Source organism: Lutra lutra, chromosome 10, assembly GCF_902655055.1.
Source record: "Lutra lutra chromosome 10, mLutLut1.2, whole genome shotgun sequence".
Taxonomy (NCBI): Eukaryota; Metazoa; Chordata; class Mammalia; order Carnivora; family Mustelidae; genus Lutra; species Lutra lutra.
The window spans coordinates 59,352,168-59,372,970 of NC_062287.1; the positions used below are offsets into that span (position 1 = coordinate 59,352,168).

A 20,803-nucleotide genomic window follows, 5' to 3' on the forward strand; every position below is an offset into this window, starting at 1 on the left:
CTAAATAGCTTATCTAAAGATTACAAATACCTACAAATCCAACGGGAGATTGAAGAGAAGAAGAAAAGCAATTCTAGAAACAGAAAATCAACCACTATCTGAAAGGTAGGACTGGCGGAGAAGTGAATCCAAAGCGACTGGAAGATAGACCACGGGGGGAGGGGCCGGCTCCCGGCGAGCGGCGGAGCAACAGAGCACAAAATCGGGACTTTTAAAAGAGTGTTCCACTGAGGGACATCACTCCAGAGGCTTAACTGGGGTGAAGCCCAGGCGGGGTCAGTGCGGCCTCAGGTCCCGCAGGGTCACAGAAGGATCGGGGGTGTCTGAGTGTCGCAGAGCTTACCGGTATTAGAGCAGGGAGGCCGGCTACAGAGACAGAGCCGAGGAGTAAGCTCTAAACTCGGGGTTACCTTGAACCGGTCACAGGCTCGGTCAGCTCAGAGTGTGGCCGGAGGCCAGGGTGACGGGAGTAATTGGGTGCTGTTCTCTGAGGGCGCACTGAGGAGTGGGGCCCGGGCTCTCGGCTCCTCCGGGCCGGAGACCAGGAGGCCGCCATCTTCATTCCCGTCTTCCAGAACTCTACGGAAAGCGCTCAGGGAACAAAAGCTCCTGAAAGCAAACCCAGCAAACCCCAGCGGATTACTCAGCCTGGCCCCAGCCCCGGGAAGGGCGGTGCAACTCCGCCTGGGGCAAAGACGCTTGAGAATCACTACAACAGGCCCCTCCCCCAGAAGATCAACAGAAATCCAGCCAGGACCAAGTTCACCTACCAAGGAGTGCAGTTTCTATACCAAGGAGAGCGGCGGAATTCCAGAGGAGAAGAAAGCAAAGCATGGAACTCATGGCTTTCTCCCCATGATTCTTTAGCCTTGCAGTTAATTTAATTTTTTTTTCTTTTTCAATTTTTTTTTCTCTTCTTCTGCTAAATTTTTTTAACTCTTACCGTTTTCTTTTTTTAACGTTTTTAAAATAGTTTATCTAATATATATATATATATATATACATATATATATGTATATATATATATATATATTCCTTTTTATATTTTTTATCGGCTTTCTTTTTTTAATAGTTTTTTTTTCTTTCTGAACCCCTTTTTATCCCCTTTATCCCCCCTCACGATTTGGGATCTCTTCTGATTTGGCTAAAGCATATTTTCCTGGGGTTGTTGCCACCCTTTTAGTATTTTACTTGCTCCTTCATAAACTCTTATCTGGACAAAATGACAAGGCTGAAAAATTCACAACAAAAAAAAGAACAAGAAGCAGTACCAAAGGCTAGGGACCTAATCAATACAGACATTGGTAATATGTCAGATATAGAGTTCAGAATGACGATTCTCAAGGTTCTAGCCGGGCTTGAAAAAGGCATGGAAGATATTAAAGCAACCCTCTCGGGATATATAAAGGCCCTTTCTGGAGAAATAAAAGAACTAAAATCTAACCAAGTTGAAATCAAAAAAGCTATGAATGAGGTGCAATCAAAAATGGAGGCTCTCACTGCTAGGATAAATGAGGCAGAAGAAAGAATTAGTGATATAGAAGACCAAATGACAGAGAATAAAGAAGCTGAGCAAAAGAGGGACAAACAGCTACTGGACCACGAGGGGAGAATTCGAGAGATAAGTGACACCATAAGACGAAAGAACATTAGAATAATTGGGATTCCAGAAGAAGAGGAAACAGAGAGGGGAGCAGAAGGTATGTTGGAGAGAATTATTGGAGAGAATTTCCCCAATATGGCAAAGGGAACAAGCATCAAAATCCAGGAGGTTCAGAGAACCCCCCTCAAGATCAATAAGAATAGGTCCACACCCCGTCACCTAATAGTAAAATTTACAAGTCTTAGTGACAAAGAAAAGATCCTGAAAGCAGCCCGGGAAAAGAAGTCTGTAACGTACAATGGTAAAAATATTAGATTGGCAGCAGACTTATCCACAGAGACCTGGCAGGCCAGAAAGAGCTGGCATGATATATTCAGAGTACTAAACGAGAAAAACATGCAGCCAAGAATACTATATCCAGCTAGGCTATCATTGAAAATAGAAGGAGAGATTAAAAGCTTCCAGGACAAACAAAAACTGAAAGAATTTGCAAATACCAAACCAGCTCTACAGGAAATATTGAAAGGGGTCCTCTAAGCAAAGAGAGACCCTCAAAGTAGTAGATCAGAAAGAAACAGAGACAATATACAATAACAGTCACCTTACAGGCAATACAATGGCACTAAATTCATATCTCTCAATACTAACCCTGAATGTTAATGGGCTAAATGCCCCAATCAAAAGACACAGGGTATCAGAATGGATAAAAAAACAAAACCCATCTATATGTTGCCTACAAGAAACTCATCTTAAACCCGAAGACACCTCCAGGTTTAAAGTGAGGGGGTGGAAAAGAATTTACCATGCTAATGGACATCAGAAGAAAGCAGGAGTGGCAATCCTTATATCAGATCAATTAGATTTTAAGCCAAAGACTATAATAAGAGATGAGGAAGGACACTATATCATACTCAAAGGAACTGTCCAACAAGAAGATCTAACAATTTTAAATATCTATGCCCCTAACGTGGGAGCAGCCAACTATATAAACCAATTAATAACAAAATCAAAGAAACACATCGACAAGAATACAATAATAGTAGGGGATTTTAACACTCCCCTCACTGAAATGGACAGATCATCCAAGCAAAAGATCAACAAGGAAATCAAGGCCTTAAATGACACACTGGACCAGATGGATATCACAGATATATTCAGAACATTTCATCCCAAAGCAACAGAATACACATTCTTCTCTAGTGCACATGGAACATTCTCCAGAAGAGATCACATTCTTGGTCCTAAATCAAGTCTCAACCGGTATCAAAAGATTGGGATCATTCCCTGCATATTTTCAGACAACAATGCTCTAAAGCTAGAACTCAATAACAAGAGGAAATTTGGAAAGAACCCAAATACATGGAGACTAAACAGCATCCTTCTAAAGAATGAATGGGTCAATCAGGAAATTAAAGAAGAATTGAAAAAATTTATGGAAACAAATGATAATGAAAACACAATGGTTCAGAATCTGTGGGACACAACAAAGGCAGTCCTGAGAGGAAAATATATAGCGGTACAAGCCTTTCTCAAGAAACAAGAAAGGTCTCAGGTACACAACCTAACCCTACACCTAAAGGAGCTGGAGAAAGAACAAGAAAGAAACCCTAAACCCAGCAGGAGAAGAGAAATCATAAAGATCAGAGCAGAAATCAATGAAATAGAAACCAAAAAAACAATAGAACAAATCAATGAAACTAGGAGCTGGTTCTTTGAATTAATAAGATTGATAAACCCCTGGCCAGACTTATCAAAAAGAATAGAGAAAGGACCCAAATAAATAAAATCATGAATGAAAGAGGAGAGATCACAATGAACACCAAAGAAATACAGACAATTATAAGAACATACTATGAGCAACTCTACGCCAACAAATTTGACAATCTGGAAGAAATGGATGCATTCCTAGAGACATATAAACTACCACAACTGAACCAGGAAGAAATAGAAAGCCTAAAGAGACCCATAACCAGTAAGGAGATTGAAAGAGTTATCAAAAATCTCCAAGCAAACAAAAGCCCAGGGCCAGATGGCTTCCCGGGGGAATTCTACCAAACATTTAAAGAAGAACTAATTCCTATTCTCCTGAGACTGTTCCAAAAAATAGCAATAGAAGGAAAACTTCCAAACTCATTTTATGAGGCCAGCATCACCTTGATCCCAAAACCAGACAAGGATCCCATCAAAAAAGAGAACTACAGACCGATATCCTTGATGAACACAGATGAAAAAATTCTCACCAAAATACTAGCCAATAGGATTCAGCAGTACAGTAAAAGAATTATTCACCACGACCAAGTGGGATTTATTCCAGGGCTGCAAGCTTGGTTCAACATCCACAAATCAATCAATGTGATACAACACATTAATAAAAGAAAGAACAAGAACCATATGATACTCTCCATAGATGCTGAAAAAGCATTTGACAAAGTACAGCATCCCTTCCTGATCAAAACTCTTCAAAGTGTAGGGATAGAGGGCACATACCTCAATATTATCAAAGCCATCTATGAAAAACCCACCGCAAATATCATTCTCAATGGAGAAAAACTGAAAGCTTTTCCGCTAAGGTCAGGAACACGGCAGGGATGTCCGTTATCACCACTGCTATTCAACATAGTACTAGAAGTCCTAGCCTCAGCAATCAGACAACAAAAGGAAATTAAAGGCATCCAAATCGGCAAAGAAGAAGTCAAACTCTCACTCTTCGCAGATGATATGATACTCTATGTGGAAAACCCAAAAGACTTCACTCCAAAACTGCTAGAACTTGTACAGGAATTCAGTAAAGTGTCAGGATATAAAATCAATGCACAGAAATCAGTTGCATTTCTCTACACCAACAACAAGACAGAAGAAAGAGAAATTAAGGAGTCCATCCCATTTACAATTGCACCCAAAACTATAAGATACCTAGGAATAAACCTAACCAAAGAGACTAAGAATCTATACACAGAAAACTATAAAGTACTCATGAAAGAAATTGAGGAAGACACAAAGAAATGGAAAAATGTTCCATGCTCCTGGATTGGAAGAATAAATATTGTGAAAAAGTCTATGCTACCTAAAGCAATCTACACATTTAATGCAATTCCTATCAAAGTACCATCCATTTTTTTCAAAGAAATGGAACAAATAATCCTAAAATTTATATGGAACCAGAAAAGACCTCGAATAGCCAAAGGAATATTGAAAAAGAAAGCCAAAGTTGGTGGCATCACAATTCCGGACCTCAAGCTCTATTACAAAGCTGTCATCATCAAGACAGCCTGGTACTGGCACAAAAACAGACACATAGATCAATGGAACAGAATAGAGAGCCCAGAAATGGACCCTCAACTCTATGGTCAACTCATCTTCGACAAAGCAGGAAAGAATGTCCAATGGAAAAAAGACAGCCTCTTCAATAAATGGTGTTGGGAAAATTGGACAGCCACATGCAGAAAAATGAAATTGGATCATTTCCTTACACCACACACGAAAATAGACTCAAAATGGATGAAGGATCTCAATGTGAGAAAGGAATCCATCAAAATCCTCGAGGAGCACACAGGCAGCAACCTCTTCGACCTCAGCCGCAGCAACATCTTCCTAGGAACATCACCAAAGGCAAGGGAAGCAAGGGCAAAAATGAACTTTTGGGATTTTATCAAGATCAAAAGCTTTTGCACAGCAAAGGAAACAGTGAACAAAACCAAAAGACAACTGACAGAATGGGAGAAGATATTTGCAAATGACATATCAGATAAAGGGCTAGTGTCCAAAATCTATAAAGAACTTAGCAAACTCAACCCCAAAGAACAAATAATCCAATCAAGAAATGGGCAGAGGACATGAACAGACATTTCTGCAAAGAAGACATCCAGATGGCCAACAGACACATGAAAAAGTGCTCCATATCACTCGGCATCAGGGAAATACAAATCAAAATCACCATGAGATATCACCTCACACCAGTCAGAATGGCTAAAATGAACAAGTCAGGAAATGACAGATGCTGGCGAGGATGAGGAGAAAGGGGAACCCTCCTACACTGTTGGTGGGAATGCAAGCTGGTGCAACCACTCCGGAAAACAGCATGGAGGTTCCTCAAAATGTTGAAAATAGAACTACCCTATGACCCAGCAATTGCACTGCTGGGTATTTACCCTAAAGATACAAACGTAATGATCTGAAGGGGCACGTGCACCCGAATGTTTATAGCAGCAATGTCTACAATAGCCAAACTATGGAAAGAACCTAGATGTCCATCAACAGACGAATGGATAAAGAAGATGTGTTATATATACACAATGGAATACTATGCAGCCATCAAAAGAAATGAAATCTTGCCATTTGCGACGACGTGGATGGAACTAGAGGGTATCATGCTTAGCGAAATAAGTCAATCGGAGAAAGACAACTATCATATGATCTCCCTGATATGAGGGAGGGAGATGCAATGTGGGAGGCTTGGGGGGTAGGAGAAGAGTAAATGAAACAAGATGGGATTGGGAGGAAGACAAATCATAAGTGACTCTTAATCTCACAAAACAAACTGAGGGTTGATGGGGGATGGGGGTTGGGAGAACGGGGTTGGGTTATGGATACTGGGGAGGGTATGTTCTATGGTGAGTGCTGTGAAGTATGTAAACCTGGCGATTCGCAGACCTGTACCCCTGGGGATAAAAATATATGTTTATAAAAAAAATAAAAAAAATTTTTTTCATAAAAAAAAGAAATGCTATCTGGGGGGCACCCAGGTGGCTCAGTGGGTTAAGCCTCTGCCTTCGACTCAACTCATGATCTCGGGGTTTGGGATCGAGCCCCTCATCAGGCTCTGCTCGGCAGCGAACCTGCTTCCTCCTCTCTCTCTGCCTGCCTCTCTGCCTACTTGTGATCTCCGTCTGTCAAATAAATAAATAAAATCTTTAAAAAAATGCTATCTGGGCCTGGGATTTTCTCTCTATAAAACTTTCAAATAAGGTTTCAAGAAAGACATCAATTCCTGATAATCTGCAGAACACTAGATTCAGATGGAAATTTCTGGGCCATTGTCCCTCAGATATTGGCTCTGTGTTGTACTCTTCTCTCATGTATCTTTAGAGCCTTTGAATATCTCACATGTTAATTATTCTTTGGTCTATTTGTCTGTTTTCATTTTCATCTTTTTTTTTTTCCTTCTGGTGCCACACGTTAGACATTAGAAGAAGGTTATTTCAGCGAAGGCTTGATCAAGGCACCAAATAAAGTGCAATGAGGAAAGAAGCTATGATTTATATTTCTAGTGCACTGAAGCCTGTGCCACAACTGACCTTCTGATGATACTTCAGAAGGAGAATCATCTGCTTCCAGACCACAATTGATCTTGGGTAACTGAAATCACATAAAGTGAAACCACTTTAAAGTAAAGAGGAACTACTGTAATTTTCCCAACATTCAACTGCTAGTAAATAACTGCTGTCTTTGTCTTTTATTCAGAGCACAGACTTTTTCTAGTACTCTATTCTGACTAAATTCACTGTTTTACTCCATCAGAGGATCCCAAGGACACTGCTCAGTTGCTGGCACATCTGGATTCCCAGTTTGGGAATTGGCATAATCATCTCCTTTGTCTGAGCAGGAGTAAAATCTCCAGTGGCATTTATCCTCTCTGAAGTTTACATTAAGAAAAAAAAAAAGAATGTTCCTGAGGGGATAGCTAGTCAAGAGGGGCAATGCAGTTTAAAGTAGTTAAAGCCAAGAAGTGTAGTATGGTTAAAGCACCTAGCTGGGTAGAGTCAGAGACACTGAAAGCAAACATGTTATCTTGGCTCTGGAGTTGCTGAAGGAGAAACGGATGCCTCATTCAGGACATCTATACTTCTTCCTTGGAGAGCTACCTGCCATTGTGCTTTTTAGTCTTCTTTTATGTCCATATTCAATGGCTCTCTCTACCTGCAACAATTCCCTTGGCCTGGCAGAATGGAGCCCAGCAAATCTGTAGCAGGGTGGATGGCTGTCTGCACTTGAGGACTCAGGTATGCCTAAAGGAAGGGTTCAAAAGTGAGCAAAATGGGCAAGAAATTATAAGTACTTAATATATTTGAAGAATCCAAGAAGTAGAAGGGTAAGTCAAGAGGCATTGCTCATGCAAATTCACAGCTTTAGGATAAGTCAGAGGTATAGAGTGTCATTTCCCCCAAAGTGAGCCAGAGTATCATCTTCAAAGGCTGATCAAAAGAGCCCTAGGATGGGATACCATTGTAAACTCATCTCCAGATATAGGTAGTACACAATAGGAATCAATGTACTGAAATCTCTGTTCTTTGAAACATTGGTATCTGATATTAACTAAAAATTATACCATTAAAAATGATGATGATAATGTTCATGGTGATTTGAGTACCTCCTCTATCTCATTCTCCCATGTATCATACACTCTTGGCAGTATTATGAGCCAAAAAAGAAATTTGACAAAATAGCTCTCAAGAGAAGCCCTGAAGTGTAATATCTTTATAAGTGATAACTTGGATACTCCAGGTCACACCTGCCTTTGGATTCCTGTTACATTTAAAATTGGTACACTTAAGATTGTGGGTACTTTGGTAACTCCATTAACATTTTGCTTCACTTAAGCCCAAATGTCTCAGACTCTGTGCAATAATTTTAGCTACATTTTCTTACATAATCTCTTAAGTAAGATAATATGGTTCCCAGATTTTATGCTCAAAGAAGTTCACTAATCTGTCTTAAATATTACTATGATAACCTTCTAAAGGATTTCTCTGCCTTCTATTGCCAACCTTTAGTCTATTCTTATCAATGATTCTAGTTTGATGGCAATATAATATAAATCTGGTCATACTGTTTACTTTTTATTAAAATGACTATATTGTGTCTTCTAAGATTAAGTCTAAGCTCTTTATATTTATACACAAATTCCTTCAAAATTCTGGTCCATATCTATTCAATCTTTACTCTGATAACTATCTGAAAATCACCCTATCCCACTGTTTTGCTCAGTTGCATTCATTTACATGTATAATGCTAACATTTTTCTGCATTTACCTGGTTTTCAATCAGCATAGAATAGCCAACACAGCCTTTTGTTCCCTCTATCTCATACTTGTCATTGAAGACCTAATTCAAGACTGGGTTCAGGTCTTGAATCAGGTCATAAATAAATAAATCTTCCTTCAGTAAATCTTTCCTGACATCTCTGGGTCAGGTTAACTCCCTCTTTCTGTGTTTTGTAGGGGCTTGTATTAAACTACTACGTTGATTTTAGATCTCTCCATTTACTAGGCTATAAGTATTTGAATTCTGTTTTTATATATTTCTCTACATTTTAGTATTACCAGTTTTCCTTTTATAAAATATATTCTCAATAAATGTACAGTGATGAAATAGATTAATTGGGAAGATAATAAATGTGGGTGGTAATTGTATATAATGAACAAAGGAATGACTAGAAAGACTACGCAGAGCAGCATGCATCAGAGCATTGGTTCTTCTTGCAATATTGACTGTACATGAATTGTTGCAGGTTCTCGTCTTCCCAATTAGACTGAGGGTACCTCCATCACCACGATGTCTGTCTTCAATAGCTCTGCCTTGTACCCTCGCTTCCTCCTGACAGGCTACTCAGGCCTTGAAAGCAGATATAGCTTGATTTCCATCCCCATCTTTTTGGTTTATGCCACCTCAATTTCAGGAAACATTACCATTCTGTTTATCATCAGAACTGAGCCTTCCCTCCACCAACCAATGTACTACTTTCTATCAATGCTGGCACTTACTGACCTGGGCCTATCCACTACTACCTTGCCTACAATGTTCAGCATCTTCTGGTTCCATGCCCGGGAGATCTCCTTTAATGCTTGCCTGGTCCAGATGTACTTCATTCATGTTTTCTCAATTATTGAGTCAGCTGTGCTGTTGGCCATGGCCTTTGATCGCTTGGTAGCAATCCGAGAGCCCCTGCGCTATGTGGCCATTCTAACCAATGATGTAATCATTGGAACTGGGTTGGCAATTGCTGGAAGGGCCTTGGCTCTAGTCTTTCCAGCTTCCTTCCTCCTAAAGAGGCTTCAATATCATCCTCTCAATATTCTCTCCTACCCATTCTGCCTACACCAGGACCTCATAAAAACAACTATATCCAGCCATCGAGTGAGCAGCATCTATGGCCTCATGGTGGTCATTTGCTCCATGGGACTTGATTCAGTGCTTCTTCTCCTCTCCTATATCCTCATCCTTGGCACAGTATTGAGTATAGCCTCCAAGACAGAGAGGGTGAAAGCCCTCAACACCTGCATCTCCCACATCTGTGCGGTACTCACTTTCTATATACCAATGATTGGGCTCTCTATGATCCATCGCTATGGGCAGAATGCTTCCCCAATTGTCCATGTGCTCATGGCCAATGTCTACTTGCTGGTCCCACCCCTAATGAACCCCATTGTCTACAGTGTCAAGACCAAGCAGATTCGTGATCAAATCCTCCGGAAATTTAAGCAACAGAAAGTTTAAGTGAGAGAGAACCTAGAAGACATATTTCTTCCCCCTCTCCTTTATATTTATGAGAGTATTTCATATTAATGTTGAATTTTGAATTAAATTTTGCTAATAATATTTTAATTTCAAGGTGGTAGATATAAACCTCAATAGCAGTAAAATCTGTATTTTTAGTATAGAGAATAAAGACATGGTTTTGTTTTGTCTTTATGTTGACAACTAGGGAAGTCACTAAACCTAAGTTAGGTCCTTCTTACCGGAATTATGATTTTTCTTTTAATAATTAGCAGTATATGTTTGTGAAACTAAAAGCATGAAGTCAACAGTCTAATGAAGTTGTTCATTACACTTTGGGAAGTTCCTCAATTTCTGAAGAATAGATTTTAAGATGGCTTTTGATCTATCAGTTACTGAAAGAGAGCTGTTAGAGCTTCCAAATATGAGTGGATTTTTCTATTTCTCTTCTTCATTCTATCAGTTTTTACCTCAGGTATTTTGATTCTCTTTTGTTGGGTGCATAGATATTAAGATTTGTTATGTTTCTTGGAAATCACTTTATCAAAATATAATGCCCTTTATCCTTGATAGCTTTTCTCACTTTAAAGATTGTCTTTTCTGAAATTAATATAGCTTCTCTAGAATTTTTTGTTTGTTTGTTTGTTTGTTTTTTATTAATGTTAGCATGTTGTATCTATCTCCATCCCTTTACTTCAATATATATTTTAAGCGACTAGGTTGTTAAATACTGTATTTTTAAAAAAATGTTAACAGCTTTCTGAGATATAATTCACCTACATATAATTCATTCAATTAAAGTATGTAATTCGGGGTGCCTGGGTGTTGCAGTGTTAGGTGTCTGACTCTTGGTTTCTGCTCAGGTCACGGTTGCAGGGTTGTGAAGATTGAGACTGACTTTGGGCTCTGGGCTCAGTGAGAAGTCTGCTTGAGATTATTTCTTCCTCTGCTCCTCCTCCCAACTCATGGGCATGTGTGTGCTTTCTCTTCCTGTCTCAAATAAATAAATAAATAAATAAATAAAATCTTATTTAAAAAAAAAAGTATAAAATTCAGTGTTTTAAGATACATTTACAGGGAGACTTTCCAAAATGGCAGAGGAGTAGGAGACTTTAGTTTTGTCTGGTCCCAGGAATTTAGCTAGATAGCTATCAAAACATTCTGAACACCTGTAAACTCAACCAGAGACTTAAGAAAAGAATTCCTGCAAGTCTACAAATAGAAAAGTGATTATTACTTTCTGGAAGAATGACAAGATGGAAAAACTCACCTCAAAAAAGAGAACAAGGAGCAATACTGACTGCCAGGGACCAAATCAGTACAGATATAAGTAAGATGTCAGAACTGGAATTTAGAATGATTATAAAGACATTAGCTGAGCTTGAAAAAGCATAGAAGAAATAAAGAATCCCTTTCTGGAGAAATAGAAGAACTAAAATCTAAGCAACTTGAAACCAAAAGGCTATTCATGAGATGCAATTAAAAATGGAGGCTCTAACTCTGGAAAACAGCATGGAGGTTCCTCAAAAAGTTGACAGTAGAGCTACCCTATGACCCAGCCATTGCAGTACTGGGTATTTACCTAAAGATACAAATGTAGTGATCTGAAGGGGAATGTGCACTGGAATATTTATAGCAGCTATGTCCACAATAGCCAAACTATGGAAAGAACCTAGATGCCCCTCAACAGATGAATGGATACAGAAGATGTGGTATATATACAATGGAATACTATGCAGCCATCAAAAGGAATGAAATCTTGCCATTTGCAATGACGTGGATGGAACTAGAAGGTATTATGCTGAGTGAAATAAGTCAATCAGAGAAAGACAATTATCATATGATCTCTCTGATATGAGGATTTTGAGAGGCAGAACAGGGGATGGTTGGAGGTAGGGAAGGAAAAATGAAAAAGGATGGGATCAGGAGGGAGACAAACCATAAGACTCTTAATCTCACAAAACAAACTGAGGGTTGCTGGGGGCTGGGGAGGGAGGGATAGGGTAGCTGGGTTATGGACACTGAGGAGGGTATGTGCTATGGTGAGTGCTGTGAAATGTGTAAGTCTGATGATTCACAGATGTGTACCCCTGAGGCAAATAATACATTATATGTTAATAAAAGAATGGAGGCTCTAACTGCTAGAATAAATGAGAAAGAAGAGAGAATTAGTGATAGAGAAGACCAAATGATGAAGAATAAAGAAGCTGGGAAAAAGAGAGATAAACAACTATAGGATCACTAGGGGAGAATTTGAGAGATAAGTGATACCATAAAGAAAAAACACTATTAAAATAATTGGGATCCCAAAGAAGAAAGAAAGAGAGGGACAGAAAGTATCCTGGAGCAAATTATAGCAGAGAACTTCCCAAATCTGGGGAAAGAAACAGGGATCCATGTCCAGGTAGTACAGAGAACCCCCCTCAAAATCAATAAAAATAAGCCAATAACCTGACATATAATAGTGAAACTTGCAAATCTCAAAGACACATAGAAAATCCTGAAAGCAGCTCAGGACAAGAGGTCTGTGGGTAGAAACACTAGATTGGCAGCAGACCTATCCACAGAGACCTGCAGGCCAGAAGTGACTGGCATGATTTATTCAGGATGCTAAATGAGAAAAATATGCAGCCATGAATACTCTGTCCAGCTGGGGTGTCATTCAAAATAGGAGAGACAAAAAGTTTCCAGTACAAATAAAAACTAAAAGAATTTGTGATCACCAAATCAGCCCTACAAGACATATTAAAAGGGATCCTCTAAGCAAAGAGAGAGCCCAAAAGTAACATAGACCTAAAGAAATAGAGACAATATACAGTAATAGTCACTTTACAGGTAATACAATGACACTAAATTAAGTGGGATAAATGCACCAATCAAAAGACACAGGGTATCAGATTGAATAAAAAAGCAAGACCCATCAATATGCTGTCTGCAAGAGACTCATTTAAATCCAAAGACACCTCCAGATTGAAAGTGAGGGGGGGTGGAAAGCCATTTATCATGCTAAACGCCATCAAAAGAAAGCTGGAGTGACAATTATTATATCAGACAAATTTGATTTTAAGCCAAAAACTGTAATAAGACATGAGGCAGGACACCCACTATATCATAATTAAGGTGTCTATCCAAAAAGAAGATCTAAAATTGTAAATATGTATGCCATTAAAATGGGACCAGTCAATTGTATAAGCTAATTAATAACAAAATTAAAGAGACATATTGATACTAATATGTAATAATAATGGGGGAATTTAACACCCTACTCACTGCAATGGACACATCATCTAAGCAGAAGATCAACAAATAAACAAGGGCTTTGCATGAAACACTGGACCAGATAGACTTCACAGATATATTCAGAATATTACACCCTAAAGCAACAGAATACACATTCTTCTCAAGTTCACATGGAACATTCTCCAGAATAGACCACATAATGGGTCACAAATCAAGTCTCAACTGGTACCAAAAGATTGGGGTCACACCCTGCATATTTTCAGACCACAATGCTTTGAAACTGGAAGTCACAAGAGGGAATTTGGTAAGAACTCAAATACATAAAGGCTAAAGAGCATCCTACTAATGAATGAATGGTTCTACCAGGAAATAAAGAAGAATTAAATAAAATTAATGGAAACAAATGAAAATGAAAACATAACTGTTCAAAATCTTTGTGATGAAGCAAAGGCAGTCCTAAGAGAGAAGTATATAGCAATACAAGCCCTTCTCAAGAAACAAGAAAATTTTCAAACACACAATCTAACCTTACACCTAAAAGATCTGGAGAATGAACACCAAATAAAGCCTAAACCTAGCAGAAGAAGAGAAGCAATAAAAATTGGAGCAGACTTCTTGCTAGACATATCTCCAAAGGCAAGGGAAAGAAAGGCAAAAATGAACTATTGGGACTTCATTAAGATAAAAAGCTTTTCCACAGCAAAGGAAACAGTCAACAAAATCAAAAGACAACCTACAGAATGAAAGACGATATTTGCAAATGGCATAATCAGATAAAGGGTTAGTGTCCAAAATCTATAGAGAACTTATCAAACCAAACACCCAAGGAACAAATAATCCAATCAAGAAATGGGCAGAAGTGTCTGTTCATGTCTTCTGCCCATTTTTTATTTTATTATTTGTTTTTTGGGTGTCATGTTTGAGAAGTTCTTTATAGATCTTGGATATCATGCCTTTATCTGTACTGTCATTTGCAAATATCTTCTCCCATTCCATGGGTTGAGATCATATGATCTCACTGGTACGGAACTTAAAAAACAAAACAGAGGATCATAAGGGAAGAGAAGGAAAATAAAACAAGATGAAACCTGAGGAGACTCTTAATCATAGGAGACAAACTGAGAGTTGCTGGAAGGGAGGGGTGGTGGGGGGATAGGATAACTGGCAGATGGATATTAAGGAGGTCATGTGATGTAATGAGCACTTGGTATTATATAAGATTACTGAATCACAGACCTGTACCTCTGAAACAAATAATACATTATGTGTTATTAAACAAACATGAAGCAAAGAATCATTGGTGAAAGAAAGAAAGAAAGGAGGAAAGAGAGAGGAAGGAAGGAAGGGAGGAAGGAAGGAGGGAAGAAAGAAAGGGAAGAAAGAAGAAAGGAAGAAAGGAAGAAAGGAAAAAAGGAAAAAAAGAAAGGAAGAAAGGAAGAAAGGAAGAAAGGAAGGAAGGAAGGAAGGAAGGAAGGAAGGAAGGAAGGAAGGAAGAAAGAAAGAAAGAAAGAAAGAAAGAAAGAAAGAAAGAAAGAAAGAAAGAAAGAAGAAAATATCCTGATTCTGAATACTGTTTCCCAAGCTTGGGATGACTTGTGATAAATTGGCTCATCTCTAGGCAGGAATAGCTATGAGGAGGGCTTACCTCACATTCTTTCTCTTCAAGATCCCTCTAGTTCTAGATTCCTTCTCATGGGCCCTATGTACAAGGCCAGGTCATAGAAGATCAGGATGACTTTATGTATGGGATTGGCAAGTCATTCTGGCTCTTTTTTTCATTACCATGTTGTTTACCTGCTGTTATCAGGTCAATTTCTCTAAAACTTACCTCTCCCTCTCAACTCCATACTAAACACAATTCAGCGTTAAATACTATCAGGAAAAAAATGAAGCCCAGCTAATATCTATCATCTCATGGAGTAGAGTACTTGTTAGAACTTTGATGGGAGAGATAATATAATAAAACAAAGACCAGTTGTTTTGAACACAAATCCTTTCTGCTTCCTGGTTCTTATTAACAGTAAAATAAGAGAGGGGTTAATTTATGGTATAAAGGGATCTAAGGAAATAAATGTGAGATACTGAAAATTGGTTAAGTGGATGAACTATGAGACAGACATGTGGGTTCAAATCCTGTCTTCCCTACTTAATGGACATATGAATTTGGGAAAGAAATCGTGTCTCCATTTCCTCCTCTATAACAAGCAGGGTAATATCTAGTGGAAAACATTGTTGTGAAGATTTAAAAAGCTAATACTTGTATAACACTTAAAACATTTCCTGATGTATAGTAAAAAATTTATTATGATTTGTTGATAATAATCTAAACCACTTAACTAACAGTATTCCCAGGCAAGGATATTTTGTGGAAGTTCATACTGATAGGAGTTGCCATGGAGATGTCTCCTAGATTCATTTTCGGAGTTACAGGGAAGTTGATAAGTGTGACGTCATTTTCCTTCCTATATTTATTGCCAATAAAGAATAAAACATATGAGTACAAAAAATGGCTTTTAGAACATCAGCATTATTACTGAGTAAAAGCTGTGTAGTATTTCTTGGTTTAGTTGTGCATCCAAATTGGAAAATTGGGCTTTCTAACAATCGTTGCTCTCTCAAGTCCCCCAGATTTAACTTACCTCAAAAGCTAAGGATTTTTGTTGGAGGGGCAGAGCCTTGTGAGGAAACTTATGGAACTCCTGAATTTTGGAGATAAAAGTAATTTTGGAGGATCTAACAATTTTAAGTATCTATGCCCCCAACACAAAGCAGCCAACTACATAAACCAACTGTTAACCAAAATAAAGAGACATCTTGATAATAATATGTTAATAATAGGAGACCTCGGGACGCCTGGGTGGCTCAGTTGGTTAAGCAGCTGCCTTAAGCTCAGGTCATGATCCCAGCGTCCTGGGATCGAGTCCCACATCGGGCTCCTTGCTTGGCAGCGAGCCTGCTTCTCCCTCTGCCTCTGCCTGCCACTCTGTCTGCCTGTGCTCACTCTCGCTTCTCTCTCTATGACAAATAAATAAATAAAATCTTGGAAAAAAAATAATAGGAGACCTCAACACTCTACTCTCAGCGATAGATCATCTAAGCAGAAACTGGGGTATGCAATGTCAACACTGTCATGTGACAATTAAATATGTGTGTCTAGGATCTCTGTTCAGTGTATTCACCTTTTTTGTTAATTCTTTTATCAGAATTCTCTTATCATAATTCCAACAATATATTAAATATTAATATAATATTATAATGTAATAATATTAGTATATTTGTTATTATAATTAATATATAAAATTACAATTAATGTATAAATATTAAATATAACAATATACTAAAATTGCTGATATTTCATAGAGCATATCCTGTTTCTCTCTGCTAGGTCTATAGTAATTTCTAGCCAATTGATTTTCCACATGTTTTTTTAAAAAGTTTTTAACACTGTAGATTATAGAAAATGTAAATATAGTACAGAGAGCTTTCATATAAATGTATACATAATTTCCCCTATCAGTAACACTTTTCACTAGTATGGTGATTTATTATAATTAATAAAACAATATTAACTAAAGTTCATATTTTATTAAAGTTCATGTTATTCAGAATCCTTTAGTTGTATCTAATGTTCTTCTTTATTGGGAATCCCATCCAGAATACCAAATTACATTGACTAGTTTTATCTAGTTAGGTCTCCTAGGTTCTCTTGACTGTGACAGTTACTGAGGCTTTTTTTAGTTTTGATGACTTCACAGTGTTTAGAAATACTAGTCAGATTTTAGCGGTACCTGGGTGGCTTAGCTGGTTGAGCATCTGACTCTTGTTTCCAGCTCAGGTTTATGATCTCATGGGTGCTGGAATTGAGCCCCACAGTGTGCTCTCATCTTGGTGGGGAAACCTGCTTGAAGACCGTATTCTTTTTCCCTTTCTCCTCCCTGTCCCTGTGCACACACCCTTTCTCTCAAATAAATCTTTTTTGTTGTTGTTGTTGTTGTTGTTAAAGTAGTACTAGTCAGGTTTCTGTAAAATATCCCTCAATTGAAATTAGTCTGATTATTGCCCCCATGACTAGACCAGAGTTATGTGATTGGGGAAGATCAATGAGGTAAAATTCTATTTATTTCAAAATATATCAAAAGTACATACTATTGACATGATTTATCACTATTGATATTGAGCTTTATCACTTGATGTCATGTCAGGGTCTCTGTCTCCTCCATTTCCAAGTTTTCTCTTTGCAACTAATTTGCAGTATATAGCCCACAAATTAAACAGTGAGTAGTTATGCTCCTCCTCCTTGGACATGGAACATCCTCATATATTGTTTGGTTGGTTTGTTTTTTGGTTTTTCTTTTTCTTTGGTATTTGTTTTTGTGTGAGAGATAATCTATTCCCCCATTTGTTTATGATTCAATTTTTACCCAGATGGACTCAAATATTTATTTCATACTTTAGGTTGTAATCCAATATTCCTTTGTTTTGCCACATTGACCAGTTTTGGCTATTGGGAGTTCTTTCAGTTATCTCTTGTGTCCCTTTCCTTACCCCCATAATTGCGTGTCCTTTTTTTTTTTTTTTTTGGTGAGAAGGGTCACATCCTTACTTTTTGGGACCCCAAGTTGCTACAGGTGTATCCCATATATCAGGTGCCTCAATCTTAGATGTGATATTTCTCTGAAAATTACTGATACCTTTAATTGGATAATGGTATTATAAACAAATTTTAGGGTACTGGATGTACTTTGCTACTGGGGTGTGATTCATTTAAGACCCTCTCAGCTGGAAAAGCAAGGAAATGCCAACCTCTGTATGTGTACATATCTATAAATATCTATCATCTATTTATCTATCATCTTTCTATCATTTATCATCTATCTAAACATAGTGAAGTCTCTAATCTGTTACTACATGAATTGAGGTAGTTCTTCTTGAATCCTTGTTTGCTGTGTGTTTTTATAAATATGTGTTGTCACTTTTTTTTAAGAAAATATATTTTTTTAACCATTGATATGATCAATATGACTTTTCTTCTTTAGGCTGATGCTCTAGGTTACATTGTTTGTTTTTGAACATTGAATCAATCTTGTATATTAAGAATAAGCATGATTGCTCCATGTATACTTACTTATTCTGGTAAATTGTTAGCTTAATTTAATAATATTTCATTGAGGATTTTTGCAATTATTCATGAGATAATTTTGATACATAGTCTCTATATATAGATAGATGGCTAGATATAGTCTCTATGTATATTTTTTGGACATCTTTAAATGACTTTGGTATTAAGGTATGTCCAGCTTCATAATATAAGTATTTTTTAGCTTCTGTAGTCTCAAATGTTTTTAAAGAATTGATGTAATTTCTTTCTTTAGTGTTTGATAGAATTCATCAGTGAAACCCTCAGAACCTGATTGTTTTGGAAGGTTATTAATTAGTTATGCAACTTATTTAATAAATATGGAGATATTTAGGTATTTAGAACTGCAAATTGTCTTCTGTTGGCCTTATATCATTTGTATATATCCAGCTGGCCATTGAGTAATATGAGTTTGAACTATGTGGATCCACTTAAATATGGTACAACACTATACATGTGTTTTCTCTTCCTTAAGATTTTCTTAACAACATTCTATTTTCTCTATTACTTAATTATAAGAATACATATATAAAACATATAACTTACAAAAATAGGTGTTAATCGACTGTTTATATTAAAGCTCAAGTCAACAACAGTCTATTAGTGTTAAGTTTTGGGGGTGTCAAAAGTTATAAGTGGATTTTTGACTGCATGGGGGTGGGGGAACAGTGGTCCATTTTCTGTGTTGCTTGGGATCAAGATCCACCAACATAGGGTTTGGGGGTGCTGACCCTATAAGTAGGACTTAAAGATATTTTCAATGCTGTTGTTGCAAAACCCTGCTTGGCTTTTTAATTGTATGGAATTTATGGAAAGGAACCTTGGGAGATGGCTGGAGACAATGAACATTAGGTCTATAGAAGACATGGTTCAAACATGAATATATAGTAGCTGTTAAAATTTTAATAGCGAACATCATTACTTACAGATTGGCATATCTGAATCTTATCTTTCAGATAACTGGAAATATGTACGAACTTTCCCTCAAAAGGTAGGATACTGAATTTAGTTTCTTTGAGGAATCCTGTTGGTAATCCTGTGTGGCTTTCAAGATAGGGGACCTCATAATGGAGGAAATTTAAAATCAACTTATAAAAATAATTTATAAATGGAAAGATATCAATCTTTATTTTATGAATTTTATTCTTAAATATTACTAAATTTGAGTTGTGCTTAAAATGAAACATGACATCGAAATTAAGGAAAACACTGGGAGGAACACTGTTGCTGTTCTTTTGAAAAAAGAAGCCATTGATAACTTAGAATGTACATCTTTCTGTCTTTAAGAGAAAAGAGCTTTTAATGGGCTCAAGATGCTCCCAGGAAGTAAGTTCTTTAGACAATTATATTTAGATATCCCTGTTTCACCTTCCATTAATTCCTTTCAGAAAGTGTTCATCAATATCTCTAGTCCATGCTTCTTGCTGAAAGATAACCTTCCATACTTCCAAACCCTGAAGGTACATATTCTGGCTCAGTCATGTTGCAGAGTTGTACAGTCATTTTTGTACCATCAGATGGCAAACATGACATCAGGAAACTCATTCCTAGCCTCCTGAGCAGTTGCTTTTATGTTCTGTCTCATGATTTTTTATGTACACATCAGTTTCTGCTCACAACAAATTCAGGAAGAATAATAGATCTTTGATGCCCAGGAATCATGGAGGAGATACATCCCTATAGGATTACAGAAAATACTTGTAAGGACATGCAACAAATTCTTGTAAAAGTAGGAGATTTTGAAAATTTATTTTCTACCTGAACTTGTCTGAGATTCATCTACTTTTGCAAAGCCTGAAGTCACAAAGGATGCATGTATGTTGCAGTACACAAAGAAGGAGGGCTTTGGAGAGCCAGAAATGTGCTTTAGACAGAAGTTTGTCTAAATACACTTAACATGTACACACACACACACACACACACAACATATACACTTTCAAGGAAACATTCTAATGAAACATAACTGAAAACCACTGTTAGAATTCTATACATTCAAGCTTTCTTAGAAATAAGGATTTTCATTCCTTAACACAAGTATTGTTTTCAGGTACATTCATTTCATGCTTCTTAAGAAAGGGTGGTAGTGGCACAGTGAGGGCACATAGTACCTAAAAGGTATTATGAAAAAAAAGAGGAAAGATGCTAAAATGAAAGGTAAAAGCTGGAGTCATTTTTTAAAACTACACTAAATATCCCAGGATTGTCCCCAGTGAAATCAGATACATTTAAGTTTTTAACAGAAATCTATGAGGATCTTACTTATTTTACACTCAGATTTATTTATTTATTTATTTATTTTTTTGGAATTCACATTTTATTTTTTTTAAATT

The 20,803-nt window shown here is 37.3% G+C and overlaps 1 protein-coding gene across 1 annotated transcript; it reads left to right on the forward strand.

Annotated features, from left to right (window-relative positions):
- Positions 1-9,151: 9,151 nt before the first annotated feature.
- On the forward strand, positions 9,152-10,096 carry LOC125079280 (olfactory receptor 51G2-like). The gene has a single exon (XM_047692775.1). It carries the CDS (start codon positions 9,155-9,157, stop codon positions 10,094-10,096), a length of 942 nt encoding a protein of 313 aa, XP_047548731.1. The 5' UTR covers positions 9,152-9,154.
- The last annotated feature ends 10,707 nt before the right edge of the window (positions 10,097-20,803 follow it).

Bases quoted from the DNA above. Each gene is read 5' to 3' on its own strand.
- LOC125079280 (XM_047692775.1), top strand. From the start codon at position 9,155: ATGTCTGTCTTCAATAGCTCTGCCTTGTACCCTCGCTTCCTCCTGACA.